General features: G+C 36.0%; 1 protein-coding gene across 1 annotated transcript; it reads left to right on the forward strand.

The window, feature by feature from the left end:
* The first annotated feature begins 1,477 nt into the window (after positions 1-1,477).
* On the forward strand, positions 1,478-20,777 carry LOC127652846 (neoverrucotoxin subunit alpha-like). Its single transcript, XM_052139254.1, has 5 exons — positions 1,478-1,516; positions 1,926-2,020; positions 14,914-16,608; positions 16,695-16,801; positions 20,369-20,777. The coding sequence occupies exons 2-5, from the start codon at positions 1,930-1,932 to the stop codon at positions 20,681-20,683; spliced, it is 2,208 nt and encodes a 735-aa protein (XP_051995214.1). The 5' UTR covers positions 1,478-1,516; positions 1,926-1,929; the 3' UTR covers positions 20,684-20,777.
* The last annotated feature ends 557 nt before the right edge of the window (positions 20,778-21,334 follow it).

The raw sequence follows: 21,334 nt of genomic DNA on the forward strand, positions 1-21,334 counted from the left end.
CTGTATGCAATGAATAAACAAAAATTGGACTTACGTTCTTTTGTGTATTAAATGTGTCCTTGATGAATTCTATGACAGTGACTTACTTCTATTAAGCGAATAAAGAATTTGATTCTCATCAGAATTTGGATGTATGCTCCTTTAAATTATAGAGAATGTAAGTTTTATGAATAATTTTCATCTACTGACACACAAATCATGGCTAGAATTAAAAGTGTTTGTGTCGGCACGCACTTCACATCTACTGGTTGATTTTGAATTGGAAAAAATGTATTAATTTAATGAAACTATCTATATGTATTTCTGAATTCAAATTACACTTATTACTATACTATTATTATTACTAAACCAAAATATAATCAAAATAATGAAGTCGTCAAAAAATCATACCAAATCCAAACATTTTACTCTGTCCAACTTCTTCCACCGCCCCCTTTTGCAGTGACTTAAAATTCACTCTACTACAATGCGAGGGAAAATACTAATATAAATGATATCATAAATACAATTATAAATATAATAATAGAAAAATAAGCCATGACCTTTAGATATTTTAAGACAATCTCATGATATATATATATATATATATATATATATATATATATATATATATATATATATATATATATTTCTCTTTCTCAAAACGGCTACGCCAGTGATTGTCATGGACATAATTTAATGTTCCACTACATTTTAAGAGTTTGGGCATTAACTTTATTAACACCAGCTTGTGGAATCTGGGTGAGATAAGACATGTATTGAAACGTCTTAGAGCAACAACCAAATTCTTAGGAAAATAGCAAATTGCGCATTGCGTCACATCATTTACATACAATACACCCAGAGGATGCACGCCTACATCCACAGTAGCGCAAACTTGGCAGTTAATGTCATTATACTCACCTCACGCACTTTAAATACAATTTTTTTTTTATTATTATTGCGAGGTGCTTGCTACTTTAAAAAAAAATGGTAAACAGATAAATGTGTCATTATGATTTAGCAGTGTAAAGTATGGAATTTGGCTATGTGACAAGGCAAGCACACGAGTAGACTGATCAGACAATGTCATTTTCTCTTTTTATTCTTCAGAAAAAAAATTAAGATATAAGAAAATATTTGAAAACGAATTTTTCAAGAATTGCACTTTGGAAAGTTCTCACAAACTTCTTGTCATTTTTCCTAAGAACTTTCTTCATTTCTCTCTTAAGAACTTTCTTTGTGAATCCGGCCCCTGGTGTTTAGAATAACAAATCAAGTCAAAACATATGAGACAGTAATCTGTAAGAGGAAGGATTGAGTGTTGCTGAAACGGGTCATGGCAGTTATTGATTGTTATCAGATAAAGATCATTCCCCTCTTGTTGGGCAATAGTGAAAATGATTTCCTCAAACCATTTCCTGCAAAATAGGAGTATAAATATCACTCCAGAAGACCACTGAAATTCACACTTCAACTGAAGACAATAACAGAAGACTTCATCGCTTAATATACCAAAGACACACAGCAACTCCAGGTGAGACGACTTAAAATGATCTTTTGACAAATCAGATGCAAAGGTCAGTTCACCACAGGGGACGGATAGACATTTTTAAATAAAAAAAGAGAAATATCAGTCAATTCTGTAAAGGAAATATTTCATTGTCTTAATACTGGATTTTTACTTTTGTTAAATAACCACAACCAAACTTATTTGTGAAACAACAACTACATTGAAGTAACTAATAAAATAAAAAATAAAAAAGTTGAACTCTTTCAAATTGAGAGATCCTTGAATAGTGAATAAATAGAAGTTCAATATTTGATTGTATGTATACCTATTCGTTTTGAATTTACTTTGGAAAACTTGAATTGTAATTTATAACAAAACTTTTAGCATAATGAAGTTGCTGAAAATGATCCACTTTGTCATTGTTATTTACCAGAGACATGGAATCTGAGACAATCGAGGTGGCAGCGCTAGGAAGACCTCTGTTTCCTGGAATGCTTTACGACTGCCGCAAGGATTCCTTCATTCCAGGTGATGTGCCTACTTATATATATATATATACTGTATATTAAAAAAATAATAATAATTATATAAAAATAATTAATAAAAATAAATATATAAAAACTTAAATAATATTAAATGACCACTTTTCATACCACGGGTCTTCATGACCTTTGGGAGCTAAAAATCTTCTTCAGTCAAGGGGGCAGATCTAGATATATTTTTAAGGGGTGACAAGGGGGTGTCATACAGACTATGAGGGGTGGCAACACCAAAGCAAGCCCCCATGCATAGTTCTTATGGATTAATGTATCAAGCTTCATTGCAACAAGTAGTTCATTAATTGGTGTCACAATCAAATTTCAAATGTCCATCAATTGTCTATACAACTGCATTTCCACAGGAACCACATAGTAACCATTTTGCTACTGATTTGCCAACATGAAATATCCCATGTTATTCTGCTAATAAAATCCTGAAGGCCTATCACCTTTGTAACAGCAGGAATAATCCATCTGAAAGTGAAGATTAACACAAAGTTAGGTCTAAATAATAATAAACTGACAGAAAATTGTGCTGTGTGGTGCAGTGCTGCAAAACTCATGAATATTTATTATGTTAAGCACAGTATACGATTCTTTTAAATGACCTGTTTTGATCAACAGTCATTCTTAATGACCGATTCAAGCACTCAAATAAATATTTCACATAATATGGTAATTTTATTTCTACATCTGACTCTATCAATCTTGGGATTTTGTTAGTTATTAGATGAACACAGTTCTCTGATTAAGAACATGACTGATTGATCTTCTAGTGGAAACTTTTTACTTTTGGAGGTTTTGCATTCCAAATATAAAAGTTATCTTAATAAAACAAGATTGCATCTGTACATCAGTGGATGGGTGTTTAAAAATATAAAGCAATAAAAGATGTGAGAATGGTGATAAGAGTAGCGGAAACACAGACACGTCCTTCTCGGTTTTGTCTCATGTTTAGATTTCAGGGAAGGGAAGATATTTTATTGCATTGCACGATGATTTGACAATACTTTCAAAGCGCTCAGAATCTGGTTACCATGACAACGACCAACTTGCTTGGCGCTCTCTGTCGCCATCCAACGCTATGGAAGCCCTAAACCACAAGGTGGAAAAAAAATAACAAAATGTGTCTGTCACTGATCTATCTATCTATCTATCTATCTATCTATCTATCTATCTATCTATCTATCTATCTATCTATCTATCTATCTATCTATCTATCTATATCTATCTATCTATCTATCTATCTATCTATCTATCTATCTATCTATCTATCTATCTATCTATCTATCTATCTATCTATCTATCTATCTATCTATATATATATATATAAGTGGTCTCAGTTCCTTCCTGAGCCTGTCTTACATTTTTTTCTCTTAAAAAAATTTGTTTTACAAGTGATACATATAAAATGGGAAAAAAGGCAAAAAAAAAAATTCTCTCTTCAAAATATATTATTTGCTCTCTTCAAAAAAAGGAATGCGGTACCCACCTTGGCCACCAGGTGCCACTATCAGTAAACATGTAATATTATGCTTTTAATGCTTTCTCTTAATTATTTCACCTTAAACATATCAATTGATGATAAACTGGGCGTAAAATGTGTTAATGTTATTATATTTAAAAACATAGTTTATTAAAAGTCTCTTTCAATCTCTGAATGTATCTCCCGTTAAATCTCCATTGCAGTCGTCCGGTTGAATGTGCGTTTAGTCTACTGACTCATGCATTAACATTACCATGAACCCCTAACACCCGAGAATTAATCAAGTTACTAAACTACTAATAATTAAAACCATTAAATGTAAACTTAGACAATAATTTAATAAAATATATATTTTAATAAAAGTCTTCCCCCGGCAGAACCTGGGGAGCGATACTATAAGTGATTCCTCACCCCTCACCAATTTGTTTGGGATTAGCATTTTACATCGGCGTAACTGTCTAGCTCATTTTTAGACTGACCAACAATATTTGGATATTTATTTGACATTCTTCACCTGGAACTCTTCACTTCTGCAGTAGACAGTGTGTTTCAAAAGCATAGACAACTTGTTATATTAAAATATATTATTATAATGAAATTTCACCATGAAAGTCTGCACATGACATATAGCAACAGAGAAAGCATTAAAAGCATAATATTACATGTTTACTTATAGTGGCACCTGGTGGCCAAGGTTGGTACCGAATTCCTTTATTTGAAGAGATTTTTTGGGGGTTTCCCCATTTTATATGTATCACTTGATATCAAAACTCAAATAAAAACTAAATTTAATGGAAAACTAAAACTAAAATATAAAATATTTTAAAACTAAAACTAACAATCAAAACAAAAACAAAACTAAATTGGAGCAAAAGCTGTAAAATGAAATAAAAAATAAACAGAGTTTCCTCGATTACAAAACTTCAGGTGCGTCACATGTCTGTCTGTAACTATGGTCCTGTGAATAATCCTCCACTGAGAAGCTGTTCGCTTCTCCATGGGACGTTTATACAGGGTTCTCCACCTGTCCCTCATGAGGAAATCAGTAGTAGCTTCTTAACCCCCAAGAGTTTATAAGTCGTCCTGAGGACAAACAATCCGAAGCATGATAAAAAGGTATCGCCTGAATCACAATTGAGTCGATCTATTTTATTAATATAATATTTTATATATTATAATATCGCCTGAATCGCGAGGATGTTTTCATTCCAGTTATCTCTCCCACAAACTTAAACAACCCAGTTACACCGGAGATCAGAGGGGTTACCAGGATATCATGTTTGGGGGGCATTTGGCTTGTTTGGGGGCAACATAAACAATTGAAAAAATCGGCGCAAAATTAAGCTATACTACACACAATCTGTTTTAGTGCATATCTTTTTCTAAGCCAGGAACCCAGAGATAGGCACAGGGCCCCTATTAGACTATAGGGCTATCACATAAAAGTTAGTTAAACCAGGTCAACATTAATAATATGATGATGATATTATTATTATTATTATTGACAGATTCATATATCAGATCATGGTGATTGCCTGGTGATGAGTGAAAAGCTTATAAGTACACACTAGCATTAAATGAGAAAATAACAAAGTTGTGAGCAGTGAGCCTTGTAACACGAGCTGCCAACAGATTCAAAATACATATCGTCTGTGTGCAGAGTGACAGTCTGACTGTGACTATTGCGCACTCTGGTTGTTAATGTGATCCGGCAGCAGACTGACACACACCCAATAACGGCCAATAGAAAAGCAATAGGCTACATTTTTTTTAATGAAAGTTCTAGTTAGGACTGTTCATTTTTTAGTTAAGGGGCTACTGGAGGAGTTTTGAGATCTATAGTCAAAATAGACTTAGATAAATTATTTAATTAAATACTACTATTTTTCCCAGTCTCATTTTTACTTTAAGACTGGGGTAAAGCAAGGAAAACTGAAATTTACCTCAACAAGGCGGGATAATGAACAACTCTAGTCTCATTCGTGGAGGTGGAAAAACAAGTTCTTTGTGAAATGCAAGATTTATTGTATTAAAATTTAAATGCAAAAGAAAAGGTATGAGTCTGCTGTTTTTGTCAATTTTAAGTTTTAATTTAAAATGTTTGCGATTTTAATATAAATACATGGTTAAATATTTTTCCACTTAATTGCTCGAGCAAATTAATATATACATCTGTATAGAAGTAATGCATTGAATATGTTGATTAAATTGGGATTTAACGTGAATACGTCTATTAAAGAGTGTATATGTGTACAAAGAGAATCGCATTTTTTTAAATAAAAGTTGTTGATAACTTCTGGATTTGAAATAAAAAAAATAGTGAGTATGCCTATGTGTTTCTGGTACAGTACAGCCGCGGATCAGTTAGCCTACAAAGTAACGCAGCATATGTGAAAGCATCTCGCGCTGCTCGTGCACCGCATACAGTGCACTGCACACTGCTTTCTCATCGCCAAACATTCTATCAGCTGTAGTTCTGGCGCCTCGATCAGTCCCCGAAAACTCGACGTACATTCACATCATATGTTAATGCAGCAGTAGAGTTACACTCACAGGACACTGCACTTATTCGCAATCACAAAAGTTCATTGTTTGCTCGTGCTTTAAAGCTCTGCCAGGTAAACATTTCATTGGCGTTCTGTTCTGACATAATGCACTTTTTCTGAGCGCGTACGCCGAGCTCACGCGCACTGTGAAACAGCGCCAAAACTGGATTTTTTTTGTGTCAGACCTCACTCATCTGCTAGCGATGGAAAAATATGCACAAAACAATCCACTTTTAAATTGTAATTTATCATCAGATGGACAGATTATTTCTCAAATTCTCAGGGGAGGCAGAGCTTATCCTAGGGAGGCACTGCCTCCCCAGCCTCCCCCTAGACACGCCCCTGCCAGAGATAAAGGTTTTGACAACTCTATGCTCCCTGGACACAGGCAAAATTAAACTGTGAAATTCTGTTGTCCCTCAGAATTCCTCAGAAGCAGAAACATCTATCAAACTGTGGGCCCTATATTAAGAGTGCAAACGTTAAGTGCAACGCAATGCCTTAAGTCATAAGCGCAAAATCAATGGGCATGGCCATTAAGTTTTGGTATTTTCGTATGCTAAGAATATGCTAACTCTAGGCGCAAGTGGGTCTGTCAAAATCACACAAACAATGTGCAAAATGGCTGGACCAAGTGCAATTTATTTCTGAGGTTCTTCTCCGGTAATTTCAGCATCCGAGTCCTGTTTGAAAGTCCATTCCCTCACCAACGATTTAAACAAACAGCACATTCATAAGAAGTTGGTAGTGTAAATGGTCTGTATGCAATGAATAAAAAAAAAATAGAAATATGTACTTACGTACTTTTGTGCATTAAATGTGTCCTTGATGAATTCTATGACAGTGACTTACTTCTATTAAGCGAATAAAGAATTTGATTCTCATCAGAATTTGGATGTATGCTCCTTTAAATTATAGAGAATGTAAGTTTTATGAATAATTTTCATCTACTGACACACAAATCATGGCTAGAATTAAAAGTGTTTGTGTCGGCACGCACTTCACATCTACTGGTTGATTTTGAATTGGAAAAAATGTATTAATTTAATGAAACTATCTATATGTATTTCTGAATTCAAATTACACTTATTACTATACTATTATTATTACTAAACCAAAATATAATCAAAATAATGAAGTCGTCAAAAAATCATACCAAATCCAAACATTTTACTCTGTCCAACTTCTTCCACCGCCCCTTTTGCAGTGACTTAAAATTCACTCTACTACAATGCGAGGGAAAATACTAATATAAATGATATCATAAATACAATTATAAATATAATAATAGAAAAATAAGCCATGACCTTTAGATATTTTAAGACAATCTCATGATATATATATATATATATATATATATATATATATATATATATATATATATATATATATATATATTTTCTCTTTCTCAAAACGGCTACGCCAGTGATTGTCATGGACATAATTTAATGTTCCACTACATTTTAAGAGTTTGGGCATTAACTTTATTAACACCAGCTTGTGGAATCTGGGTGAGATAAGACATGTATTGAAACGTCTTAGAGCAACAACCAAATTCTTAGGAAAATAGCAAATTGCGCATTGCGTCACATCATTTACATACAATACACCCACAGGATGCACGCCTACATCCACAGTAGCGCAAACACTCCCACCCATGCCCACTTTCACTTTGCGCTGGCATGAAAATAGAGCCCTATATATGCCCTCTTCAGACCGCACATCATCTGACATTTCATCGCATGTTTTTTCCTGTGGATGCGTGCTCCCTGCAGAGAAAAAGGGGCAGTCATGACCATCGCAGCGCTACTTGGTCTAGTTGATATAGTAGACGGGATGCAAGCTTGTGTTTCATTGCACTAACACAGCAGTGTTGTTCAACCAAAAAACAAATCAATCAATCAGCCTGTCTGTCTGTCTACATCTCGTTTTTTCCATTTTAATGTAAAAATGACCACAAATAAAAATTAAATAATACATTTCTATTAATAATAAATGAAAGCACTCTCTCTGCTCGTAGATGTTGTGCATGCTGGTCACTCTCTTCCCTCTCTGACGCTCTGGCGAGCCTTTTCAGGTCTCCCTCTGCCATCACTATAATGAGAAACAAGTGACGAGCCTCACCGCTCTCTCTCTCTCCTGCAGACTGACACATGACCACACCCCCATGCCACAAAGCTCCATATGCATCCTTTTCATCTGCCATTTGGGGATGCATCTCTTTTGTGTTTGACTCAATGATAACCTCAATATTAGCAATCAAATTTTGCCAAACATTAATGTTAGATAATTTTGTCATCCAATGTATTTAATTTATTTTGTTGATCTGCAATCCCGTCTCGATACGGCTCAGCTGAGGGAAGAAAGAAATGACACAGACACCCAATGGTATCAAATCCTTCTTCAACATTTATTGTTCAGCATTCGGTTATATGGTCCAGAAAAACCACATTCCACTGGACCCCAACAATAGTTCTTTACCTTATATGGGGGTGACATACATGTTTGAGCTACATGTGAAACGTGAGAGTACAGAGAAAAAACACATTCCTAAAGAACACATCTTTTGAACAAGGAGCAGCTTTGCTTTGTGATGACACAGCAAGCTACATCACCCAGAGAAGTTGTTGAGAAGCCTTAATTATTCCACAATTAACTAAACTATTTCTATGTGTGGGCATACTTGATGTTTATGACCAATATCCCTACATTCAAAGCACTCATACTTTTATACTAGCATAGATCATGTTTTTCTTTAATGCAAAACACAAAAAGACACATCCATTTCGGATTCTTTAAAAAAAAATAAGTACCTGCCTCCTAAAAGACCTCACATGTTTTAAAGAGTATTCTTGTTGAATTGTTAAAAGCACACTTGAAAACTTTCCAAAAATCAAGAGTGCTCACTCAGTTAATGGTTAGGAATGAACGGTGGCACATTTGAAATAGTAACTTTGGTAGGTGGATTAACAAGTGGCGAGATAGCAAGATAAACTCCACTTTCACACACAAATTCTGCTGCTAATTAAACCATTACACAGACTTTCATCATTAAAAAAAACAAAAAAACACCACAGCCTTGTTCATTCTGGAGGCAGAAGAGATGTTGTCATATCCAATTTTTTCACTGACCGCAACAGCTCTTCCACAACAGTCACACACCGGACACCATGACGGAGCAAGAGAGTTGATACCTCTCTCTCCGGGAGGAATGGCATTTCAACTCATCTCATCCGCAAATGACCAAGAACTCACTATATAAACTTTTACCAACCTTGCAATACTTACACTTCCCAGTTTCACAGATTAAAATGAAGAATAAAAAAATGAAAGAACAATAAGTGACCCAAATCAATTACATTCTCCCCATGAGCACCCTCACATGCACCAAAACACTCCCAGCATACACAGAGAGAGAGAGACTTTTAATTTGAAAAAGCTCTTTATTAAAATTACTACACCATTTCATTTCAAAGGTAAACAGATCTTTCATAGATTTGTAAAAATGAAAATCAAGCAGCACTCTTGTTTTTACCATGGTTTAGAATAACACAGTGGCATTCTGACCAAGTTTCTGTTCAGTCTTGTTTTCCTGCTTGTATAAATATACAGTTTTGCTTGGCCCAAGACACAATTCAACAGCTGGCACTCATAATGCCTTTTCTGAACATATCTGAAACTCTATAGAAGTATAAAAGTCTCCATAGAAACATTTTCATCAAAACAACTGAACAGACACTTTAAAATCATAAACATGGGTTCAAATCTAAAACGATGCATGAAAGCATTAAGATTCTCTTAAAAATAAAAAGGACATTCGGAACCAACCTCAGGATTTAAAACAGAAAGAAAAGCATTCACAGCAACAGCACAGTGGAGAACTCTACACTGTAATGCCTCCTACACACTACAATGAATACCCATCCAGGGTGGGTGACAGAACTAAACTAGGAAAAGGTTCCTCAGTATCAGGACCACTTACCCCATGGACCGTGTAGTAGTTTTAAAAAAAATGTAGGTCTTCAGTTTTGTCAGCAGATTGCCACCTAATGAGCAGCTGAGCAACTGATCTGATGGAAAACACTGAGATGCACGGCTACTTTTTCAGCATCCTCAAAGCCTAGCTGAGCAAGGTGCAATAAAATTCCCAAAGTAGTGACCTTGGCTTTACAAAGCAAACTATTATGTCCAGGAAAAGCACAGCTGTTCGAAGCTAAATCCAAGCATGCCCCATGAATAAAAGGCTCTTTTAGTAGCAAGTGAAGAGAGTCAGCATCCTCACCTTTTTGGTGATTTAAAGATTGATGAAAAAGACTTTCCAGAAAAATCCAGTTTAAGAGGGTCCAACAAGAAAAGAGATCCCTAGGTTTCCTAGGTTACATAGAATTGAGCATGCAACAGATCTCTAGTCAACATCAGAATCAGAATCAGCTTTATAGCCAGGTATGCTTACACATACAAGGAATATTTCTTGGTGACAGGAGCTTCCAGTGCATGACAATACAATACAGCAACAAGTCAGAGATAATAGTAAAATATATATATATATATATATATATATATATATATATATATATATATATATATATATATATATATATATATATATATATTAGGGCTGTCAATCGATTCAAGTTTTTAATCGAATTAATTACATGATGTCCCAATTAATTAATCGCGATTAATAGCATTTAATCACATATACAAATATTTGCTTAGAAAGCCCCTCATATAACAATAATTCAACATATAATGATGAAATAATTATACATAGTTATCTTTAAATACTAAAAATTATATATAAATATATTCAGATATTCAAAATGCATTACATTCTTGTGGCAGAAGAGTTAATCATTGATAAGACAATAAAATCAACAGCTTTAGAATACAATGTATTTTTTACTACCATATTATTGAACATAAGCCAATCATTGGCATACAGTTCACAGTAATCCATTTCACAAGTGAAATTGTCAATCAGTTGGAGATTTATTATGAGGGCTTGTTTAAGGACCCGTCAATTCCAACAAGCATCAGATATGCTTGGGTGGCATGTCTCAGGTGTGTTAGCGTCATAAACATACAAGTATATATATATATATATATATATATATATATATATATATATATATATATATATATATATGAGTATATACTGTATATGAATAAATCTAAAAAGACAAAACTGTAAATTGTACATATTTTTGCTCAAAGGGGCAATTTTACCTGCTCATGAGATGGATAGCCTGAGGGAAAAACTGTTCCTGTACCTGACGGTTCTGGTGCTCAGAGCTCTGAAGCGTCAGTTAAAAGGCAACAGTTCAAAAAGTTATTGGGCTGGGTGAGTGGGATCCAGAGTGAGAGCCTTTTTCCTCACTCTGGAATTGTACTGTTCTTGAAGGGGGAGCAGGGGGCAACCAATAATCCTCTCAGCTGTCCGAACTGTCCTTTGCAGACTTCTAATATCCGATTTTGTAGCTGAACCAAACCAGACTGTATTTGTGCAGAGGACAGACTCAATGACTGCTGAGTAGAACTGTATCAGCAGCGCCTGTGGCAGGTTGAACTTCCTCAACTGGTGAAGGAAGTAAAACCAATGCTGGGCCTTTTTCACAGTGGAGTCAATGTGGGTCTCCCACTACAAGACCTGTGAGATGGTGATGCCCAAGAACTTGAATGACTCCACTGCTGCCACAGTGCTGTTTAGAATGGTGAGAGGGCTTGGTGATGCACTGTTGTAAGAGTGTTAAGCTCCAGGTTGTTTTGATTGCACCAGTGAGCCAGCAGTTCAACCTTCCTTCTGTATGGAGACTCATTGTCATTTGCAAACTTCCAGAGATTGACAGAGGGGTCCTTGGCAATGCAATCATTTGTGTAGAGGGAGAAGAGTAGTGGAGAGAGCACACATCTCTGGGGGGCACCAGTGCTGATTTTACAGGTGTTGGAAGTGAATTTCCCCTGTCTCACAAGCTGCTGCCTGTCCATCTGAAATCTGGTAATCCACTGACAGACAGAGCTGGGAACAGAGAGTTGGTGTAATTTAGTCTGGAGAATAGCTGGGATGATGGTGTTGAAAGCTGAACTGAAGTCCACAAAAAGATCCTTGCATATGTCCCTGGTCTGTCCAGATGTTGCAGGATATGATGCAATCCCATGTTGACTGCATCCTCCACAGACCAGTTTGCTTGCTAAGCAAATTGAAGGGGATCTAGAAAGGGTCCAGTGATGTCCTTCAGGTGGGCCAACAACAGTCTTTCAAATGATTTCATGACCACAGACATCAGGGTGATGGGTCTGTAGTCATTAAGGCCTGTGATTTTGTGTTTCTTTGGGAAAGTAGATCCCATAAGAAGTTTCTGTACAAACTGTAGACAAAAAGCCACTATTCTGCTTTGCAAGTGCATCAGTCCATGTCCACCTTCCTCTTCCACCGCCCCCCTCTGTGTTACCCAATATGATTTGGGGTCCTTATTCAGTTCTCCCATGCTCAGAGTTCTGCACTGGTCTCCTCTGACTAATGGTTTAGGTCTTCAAAAAAGCCACTGTCATTACTGTTCCCTGAACCAGGGACTAAAAGCAAAAGGTTTTTCATTTTGGATTGTTTTGAGCAAAAACTTTTCAGTATTCAGTAAGTAACAGTAAAGTACATTTTTTTATTATAGGTCTACTTCTCAGTCTAAACCTGACAGTATCAAATGTGTATTAATGCATCATATCTAACAATAATTCAGTGAAAACTTGTACCTCTAATAATGTTTTCCTTGTTTCTGGATTAGCCATACATGTACAGTAAATCTAGTAATTATACATAATTGTTAAAATTGTTCTTCATTCACAGAATGCTTCATCCACAATGGGTGATTAGGCATAGAAATGTGTTGCAGTATTTTCCGACAGGATCAAAAACATGTTTCATTTTTTCGGGCAACATGAAGTGGTGTAGTTCCAAAAATATCTGAAAAACCCTTTGTCCCTCAGTTTCATGAAAAAATATTTAGAAAGAAATTAACCGGTTATAACCAGTTACCAGCATTTTAAAATAAAGTTTTTACTCTGGAACAATTGAAAATCACTTTGTTCCTGTTTTTGTTTATGTTCTGTAAAAAAAATTAAAAATAAAATAAAAAATATTTGTTTTTGGTTTTCGTTCCTTGAACCATTTTTATTCCCTGCCCTGAACTCAACTCAATAATGAACAATTTCTTGTAAAAACAAACTGCCCTAATTTGAATGTCAGTGGGTCTAACATTAGTTCTCCATCTTAAGAAAATAAGGCTTGAATAAACATTCTCTGACCAGACTTTTTCTCCAGATTAAAAAAAAAATATTTGGTTGGGGCATTTTTTTGATCCACGCACTGATTGATGTCTGTAACAGTTCCCTTCATTTTAACCCCTTCTAATTGATTTATTTAATTGATAGAGCTTCCAAATAGCCATGATCTCCATTTGACTAAACTAGCTGTAGAAGTTTTACTATATTTGTCTCCAAGGTGTTCATAGATCTTTTATCTCTACAAGGCACAATGTGATTTCTGTCCATGTTTTGTTCTGTGCAATTAAAATCCCCTCCCAGGAACAAGAATTCTTTGCTGCGAAGGTAATCTAAGGGTATTTATACACCTGAGGTTGAAATGTACACACAAAAACAAAAATATGATTTCCAAAAAGTGCTCTTACTTTTAAATGTCTACCTTTTAAAATTTCCTCGAAATCATAAGAACATGGACTGAAACTCCAACTAAATAAAATAGCGACTCCTCCACTATGTAAGGTGTTATTAAAACTTAAATAACTGTGTTTCCAGTTCAAAAGTAGCCTATTTACTTTGTATACAACTTTATGCAACTCTCCGTATGTCTATTGCACCATGAAACATGAGCAGATGAAACATGAACTTCACTGACAATCAAAAATAAAAATAAATACAGTCCCCAAAGAAAACACAACCCATTAGCTTTTTCACAGCCATCATTATCAATTGAATATTAAGTTTTCACACTATTCTCTTTAAACGATACACTTCTTTGTTTTTAAAGCACCCCACAGGTTCTTAGTCTTTTCAAACGATTGTTTGAGGTTGACCCCCCTCTTATTTTTGGTCACTCTGAGAAACAGTTTAATAACATCCACATCATAACTCATTCTGGGTGAAACTGAAACTGATGTCAGATCTATTTGAAATACTGCAGTGAGTTCAAAAGCATTCATCAGTGTGGACCACAGTCCATATCCATTACAAAGTGGATATGATCCATCACCATTTAGGTGGAACATATTCGATCACATCTTTACAATATTTCATAAATTGATGCAAATAATGCAATTGATACAGAGGTATGTCAGATCACGGACACTATGGCTTATTAAAAACCATGATGTCCAAACATATTTTTTTTAAAGCTTAAACACATTAGACATTGATGAGCTGTTTTTAGCACTGAAGACAGTTGGAAAAAATATCTACATATCCTATGACCCAAAGGTGTGGAAATAAACGAGCTGTTGTGCTCAACTACACTAATCGCAGGGTTGATGGTTCGATTCCAGGCCCACACGATTCCACATGCCGAAGTGTCCTTGGGCAAGACACTGAACCACAAGTTGCTCCCAATGGCAGGCTAGCACCTTGCATGGCAGCTCTGCCGTCATTGATGTATGAGTGTGTGTATGAGTGTGCGTATGAGTGTGTGTATGAGAGAGTGTATGAGAGTGTGTGTGAATGTGTGTGTGAATGGGTGAATGAGTCACAGTGTAAGGCGCTTTGGTAACCTCTAAGGTTAAAAAAGGCGCTATATAAGTGCAGACCATTTACAGTCTCATGATTTAAAGGCACTTCTCATTTCAGGTGTTACTCTGTGGGATAAAAAATCGTTGTATGAAGATTTGGACACTCATACGCAGCTCCAAACTGATTTGAAGTTTAGTAGCTCTGACTCTCTCTCTGATAAGTCCAGTCTCCTGGATGTAAGTGCCTCTCTGAAGGCCAGCTTCTTGGGGGGGCTGGTGGAGGTGGGAGGATCTGCCAAGTACCTGCATGATACCAAATCCTCAAACCAGCAGTCAAGAGTAATAATGCATTTCAGTGAAACCTCAAGATTTGATCAGCTCACTATGACCCAGCTGGGCAAGATCACCTACCCTCAGGTGTTTGAGCAGAAAACTGCAACTCATGTGGTCACAGCTGTACTGTACGGAGCTCAGGCTGTTATGGTGTTTGATCGGACATTTTCAGAAGATGAGAACAAACAAGAGATTGAGGGAAATCTGAATGTCATGGTCAAGAAAATACCTTCATTTTCCATTGAGGGACAAGGAGCTGTAAAATTGGGAGATGCTGAGAAAAAAATGGCTGAGAATATCAGCTGCACATTTTATGGTGACTACCAACTTCAGCAGAACCCCACCTCGTACATGGAGGCATTGCAGGTGTACAAGCAGCTCCCCACTCTGCTAAAGGACAATCCACAGAATGTGGTTCCAGTAAAGGTCTGGCTTTATCCTCTTCATCTACTGGGTACAAAAGCAGCTCAGTTGGTCAGAGAAATTAACACAAGTCTGATTTCCAACACTGAAGAAATAATAGAGGAGCTGGTGGAGGTAGAGAGAAGATGCAACGACCTGTTCAGAAATACATTGGTAAATGTTTTCAGTGACATCAAAGAGAGACTGCTCTCATATCAGAATTCATTAAGTAAATACAAGCTGGTCCTCCAGAAAGCACTGCGCAGGGTCCTGCCTGCTATTCGAGGAGGTGAGATGGAGCAGCAGTCATTGGAAGACATTCTGAATATACACAACAGCTCCCCTTTTGTTGCTAGCAAGCTAAACCAGTGGTTAGATGATGCAAAGTCTGAACTTCACCGCTTGACTTCTTGCACAAAAATGCTGAAGGGGATCAAAACTGAAGACACAGATGGTCTCACCACTATCCTCCTTGATCCTGATATTGATGTAGTGGTGTGCTTGACCTTCACATCTCTGAAGTACGAAGAGCCATATCTTTCAGCTCTGAATGATTTCTTGAAATCTGAAGATTTTAAAGACTTAGAGAAAAAATTATCTCTATCTTCTTATGCAGCTGAAGGAAAGTGGTTCAACGATCCTGAGATCATCACAAAGATGAGAGAGAACTACTCTCACTTCAAAGGTTTTTCAGAGGCCAACAAAGGTGACAAGAGAATCTGCTTCATTGTTTCTGCCATCTCTGATCCCTCACTTCCAGGCTCCACCATCTACCTGTATGAAAATGGGAAACTGATAGACAAACAGTTCCAGCCTGTGTCCAAGCCACCCCCACCAATAGTAGTGAGCATCTTGGACAAAGTGACCCTCAAACTTCAGAAGTCCCCAACTGCAGACACAATGCATTACAAAGTTGAGTACAAAGCTGATGGTGAGGACATATGGCGTATCGAAGACACATTTGATGAAATCTGTATTCTAAAGGGACTGGAACTTAGAGAGCCGCATTTGGTTCGCTACAGGGTAGTGAGCAAAGTGGGAATAAGTGAAGCCAGCGACAGTGTGCGTATTATGAACAGTGAGTATGATTTGCAAACTTTTTTTATATATCTTTAGCTTTTTCCAAAATGTCTTCATTGTTTTCCCTCCTAATTTCTTGAACAGCAGGACCTGTGATTGTGGGCGGGCAAGGAGGTGATGCTTTCTCCATCTTAACCTCTCCCATTGGCATGACCTTAAGGAAGATCAGGGTTTCTATCAGACCAAACACAGTATGTGAAGATTTTTTTTATTCCATTCTCTTTTCTCAAACATTATCATCGCCAACTGCTTCATTACATTTTATTTCAGTTACATAATTAGATTTATTAATTATTGATCTGTCACAGTTTATCTATCTGTTGAATTAATAGTTCACCCCAAAATGAAAATTCTGTCAGTAGGTACTCATCCTAATGTTGTTTCAAACTCATATGAATTTCGTTCCTTGGTAGAAAAAAAGCAGTAATTTAATTAATGTTCCATTAGCTGATTCAACACAATGGCAGAAGAACTGTGCCGCTTAATAAAGCTTAATGATAACCACTAAAAATAATCACTTTCTATGATAAACAGACCGTTATTTACTCTTAAATTAAATCAATAATAAAGTTTACAAACAGTGCAAAAATCTAATATGATGGCCACATGATAACATCAAACCTCGCTTGCATGTCTCATGACCAAACTTATTGACATAATTTCAAACTTAAGCTTTATACTGCATATTCTCCAGATATTCTAGATTTTTGTAATTCTTTGACTATGGCCCCATTTACACGCTGCTTAAATATGCATTTTCAGTGATCGAATAGCTATCGGACAGCACTTGATCACATTAAATGCAAGGAGTAAATCTACTCAAGATGAAACCACATTAGAAGGTGGTCAAGGATGGATTCTGATCACATTCAAAGAAGGTGTACAAGCAAATGTAATTTTGTTTTCCAGATACAAATACGTAAGTGATTAATTATAAAATGCTGAGATTGTGCTACAGTCATTGTTGCCTTATCTTTTCATTCTGCCATCACAATGTGAATAAAACCACAGACAGTGACATTTTGTGATTCTGTCACCCAATTTAATGAACAGTAATTATTCCATTGGAATACACTTGGAATATCTCGTCTTTCTCCTTAAATTCCCACTTGCGTCACTCTCCTGGTCTGTAATTGTAACCTGCACAAGAAGAGACAGTCACAATGTCGAATAAAACTGCTTTTATTTGCAGAGATAGCAAAAGTACAAAAGGGCAAATCCACAGAAGAGTAGTCAAGGGGAGCGTAAGGTCGAAGCCGGGGAATCAGGATATATATATAGACGAAACAAGCGAGTTGAAAAGACAGGGGAAGCTAGGGGAACACTAGAGCTGGCAAAGCGAAGGGGTAAACTAAACAATAACCAACAAGTGTGGAGAGAAAGGGCAGCGTATATATAGGGGAAAACGAACAGTGCAGGTGAAACTAATAATCTAGTGATGGGAGCGAGTGCGGGTGAAACTAATCTAATACTCTGGTGATTGGGAGCGAGCGTGAGAGCTAGAGGGGGCGGGGTGAACTTGAGGATCAGAGTTCATTACAGTAATCTAATTACTGTGGCTTGTGCAACACTCAAGTGAAACCAGGCTTTAATTCTGCATTATAAGCATATTAAGTGCTTATAAGTTGCCAAACTCATAATGAATATCATTATATTTGTTTTGGTGGTCTGAACTTTCGCTTTGGTGGCCGCCTAAAAACTTGAACGGTCAAAGTGATGGAAAGCATTTGGATCGTCCATAAATGTTTTTAGAATTTGCTTAAAGACAGATAATTTTCATTCAATGCAGCCTCTGATGTAATATGCATGTAGTGTTTTCTATTTTGCATGTGTAAATGTGATTGGATCTCTCTCCGATCACAGTGAAGACACATTTGACTGCAAGGTGTAAATGCAATCCAGCTAAAGAATATCCAGATACTCTAATTGTCACCATAACCTTGGTGTATGTGCAAAGTTTTAATGCGCAAGCCAGCACCATCTATTTATTAAAAGTCATAAGCAAATATGTCTTTAAACCAACTGTCTTAAAGAAACATTGACTGACAAGTAGTGCCATTACGGCAAATCTATGCAGCCCAACCAGATATATTCCACAAATGCATGGCCCATTTCAGTCTATGGCAGCCCATAGAACCATATCCTAAAAAGTTTTTGCACATTGTCTGGGGAGGATCTGAACAAGATTTTGAAAAACCTACTTTTTCAGACTCCTAGACCGTGCTGGATTATCATCACATTTCATTCATTCATTTATTGTTTATTTTTACAGGGACAATGCACAATTAAAAGTAATTGCACCAGAATTAGCTAATAGCTAGTTTACATCTGCTGTCCCTGGCAGGAAAACAAATAAAATAACAAACATTACATATACCCCACATAAAACATCACAATACATACATGTACAGAAAATCAAATTTAAAACCAGAATATAAAACAGATAATATACAACACAGATTGTAGACATTTGGTTATTAAAAGCTTTTTGATACATCAAACTGTTTGCATGTAACTGTTTGAATGTTATAATCAAATCTCACTGCAAGCAAACCAAACAGGACATGAGACTATATCTTAACTTATTGAAACAGAACCTGGTGCCATTTGGGGACATCTCCACTGGCCATGAAATGAGCTCAGTGATGGCCAGTGTTCTTGGGCCAGCCATATTGACTGTCAGCTTTTAGAATTTGTTCTTAAAATGTTTTTACCAATGCTTTGGAGACAAAACTTAGTAAATGTTATCAGCACCATGTCAAGTTGGTACTTTGGAATTTTGGGAACAGACAGGATAACACCAATCCTCTTATTGGAATTTTGGCATTCATCACCATTCTCCCGAAAAGTCATCTAGCTCCCTACGTCATGAACCAGTTGTGAACCTGAATTGGCACTGGCAAGGATGTTGATCCACTGAATATTGGGATGCTTGTTACTCCATCAACTGTAACACGATTACAAGGTTGCATGGTTAAACGCAGTTGGTATTAATCAACAACATTGCTGTATAAATTACACTGTTGTGCATTTTTTTAGTAGATATTAAAACATACAGAGTAATTATGAAAGATAAATGACATAAGTGAAGAAAAGTAAATACAAAGGAATGTATTTTAGACATTTTATAAAAGCTAAAATATTTAAATGATTGTTTCCCATTCATGCCCATTATGGGTGAACTATATTACAAACAACATCTCTTTTAAAGAGAAAAAATGTCTGACTTCAGAATTTACACGTGTGCTTGTCTTCAAACAAAAAGACTTTAGAAGACATGACAACATTTCCGGTAAGGAAACATAGTGAGCAACAATGCTCCCTGGTTTTTACAGTGCATTCTGGGACTTTTTAGGGAGTGAACGTTTCAATGCACTGGAACAATTTTTCAAATGTGATAGCCATCTACTGATCAGTGACATCTACTGGTCATTATATCTGACAAAGTTGCTATTTAAAAAGAAACCTGTTTAATATTTTTATAAATTTAAATTAATTTGGCCTAATTTCATGACTCTTTACATCCTGTTGGTCCTATGGAATGCAGTTATACCCATCTGCTGCTGTGCTTGGCCCCATAATTGCTGTTTGCAATTGCTAATTTTGTCTTGAAATGTAAGCTTTACTAAGGAGGACATAAATAAAGCAACATAATGTTTTCCACTAACAAATATAGTTGTAATAAATGGTTAGAGGCTGATACATTTAATATTCCTGAAATAAACTGAAACCAAATAAAGATTATTCTTCTTCCCCAGATTGGCTCAATTACAGTGACTCTCTCAGATGGCCAGGAAAAGACACTTGGCATTCAAAAAACAGAGGAAGTTCAAGAATTTCTATTTGATGAGAATGATAAAATCCTTGAAGCAGTACTGTGGCCAAATAGCAATAACAACCGACTTGGGGGTTTTGAACTGATTGTTGTGAAGATGAACGGAACCACAACATTCTCTGCCTTGTGTGATTCCCTGGGTAATCCTCAGAGGATTGATGTGAATTCAGGGAAATGTTACGGCATGGTCGGGAGAAGTGGAGATGACATTGATTCTCTGGGATTCTACTTCGTTTAGATGTCTCCAGCAAACAGAAGAGCCAAATAAAAAAATAAGCCATTACTTCTACAGACGTCTCCTATACTATCCAATCATATATCCTATACTCTAAACATGCATGTTCTGAAGTGAATATATAAATGAAGTATGAGTAAATGTATCTGATACTTTAATCTGTTTTCTCATATCAGACTTTCCTAATGTTTTTGATATTAAGGTCAATTAATCAAAAATAAATAATTAAATAATAAATAAATGACAAGTTAAAATGATCAAATCTATGGGTAAATCAATAATGATTTTGGGACAGTCAACAAATGTATCATTTATTGTTTTATTCATAATGTATGTCCATCTTTATATTTCATTTTTATCTTCTGGTTTATTTTAATTAACTGCAAAAATCTTTGTGGAAGTACAAAAATCTTGATGTAGTTGTATAATGATAATAAAGAGCTTATCTTATAAAGATCCAATACACGCCTCTCTTACTGTTTATTTTTTACTATGTAGAATTGTGTATTTCAAATTATCTTCTATTTTGCTGCAAGATGTTGCTCACAAATGTTCTTTTTATTTACATTTACAATAACTACATAATCATATAACATTCTGAGTTAATGAAAAACTAAAGTAAGTTAGCAGGCAGAAAGAGAATTCATACTTAAC

The sequence above is a fragment of the Xyrauchen texanus genome, chromosome 12 (assembly GCF_025860055.1).
Source record: "Xyrauchen texanus isolate HMW12.3.18 chromosome 12, RBS_HiC_50CHRs, whole genome shotgun sequence".
Classification (NCBI taxonomy): domain Eukaryota; kingdom Metazoa; phylum Chordata; class Actinopteri; order Cypriniformes; family Catostomidae; genus Xyrauchen; species Xyrauchen texanus.

Coding starts and splice junctions, on each gene's coding strand:
- LOC127652846 (XM_052139254.1), top strand. CDS start 1,930: ATGGAATCTGAGACAATCGAGGTGGCAGCGCTAGGAAGACCTCTGTTT. Junction 2,021..14,913: donor CAAGGATTCCTTCATTCCAG/GTGATGTGCCTA, acceptor TTCTCATTTCAG/GTGTTACTCTGTGGGATAAA. Junction 16,609..16,694: donor CAGTGTGCGTATTATGAACA/GTGAGTATGATT, acceptor TTTCTTGAACAG/CAGGACCTGTGATTGTGGGC.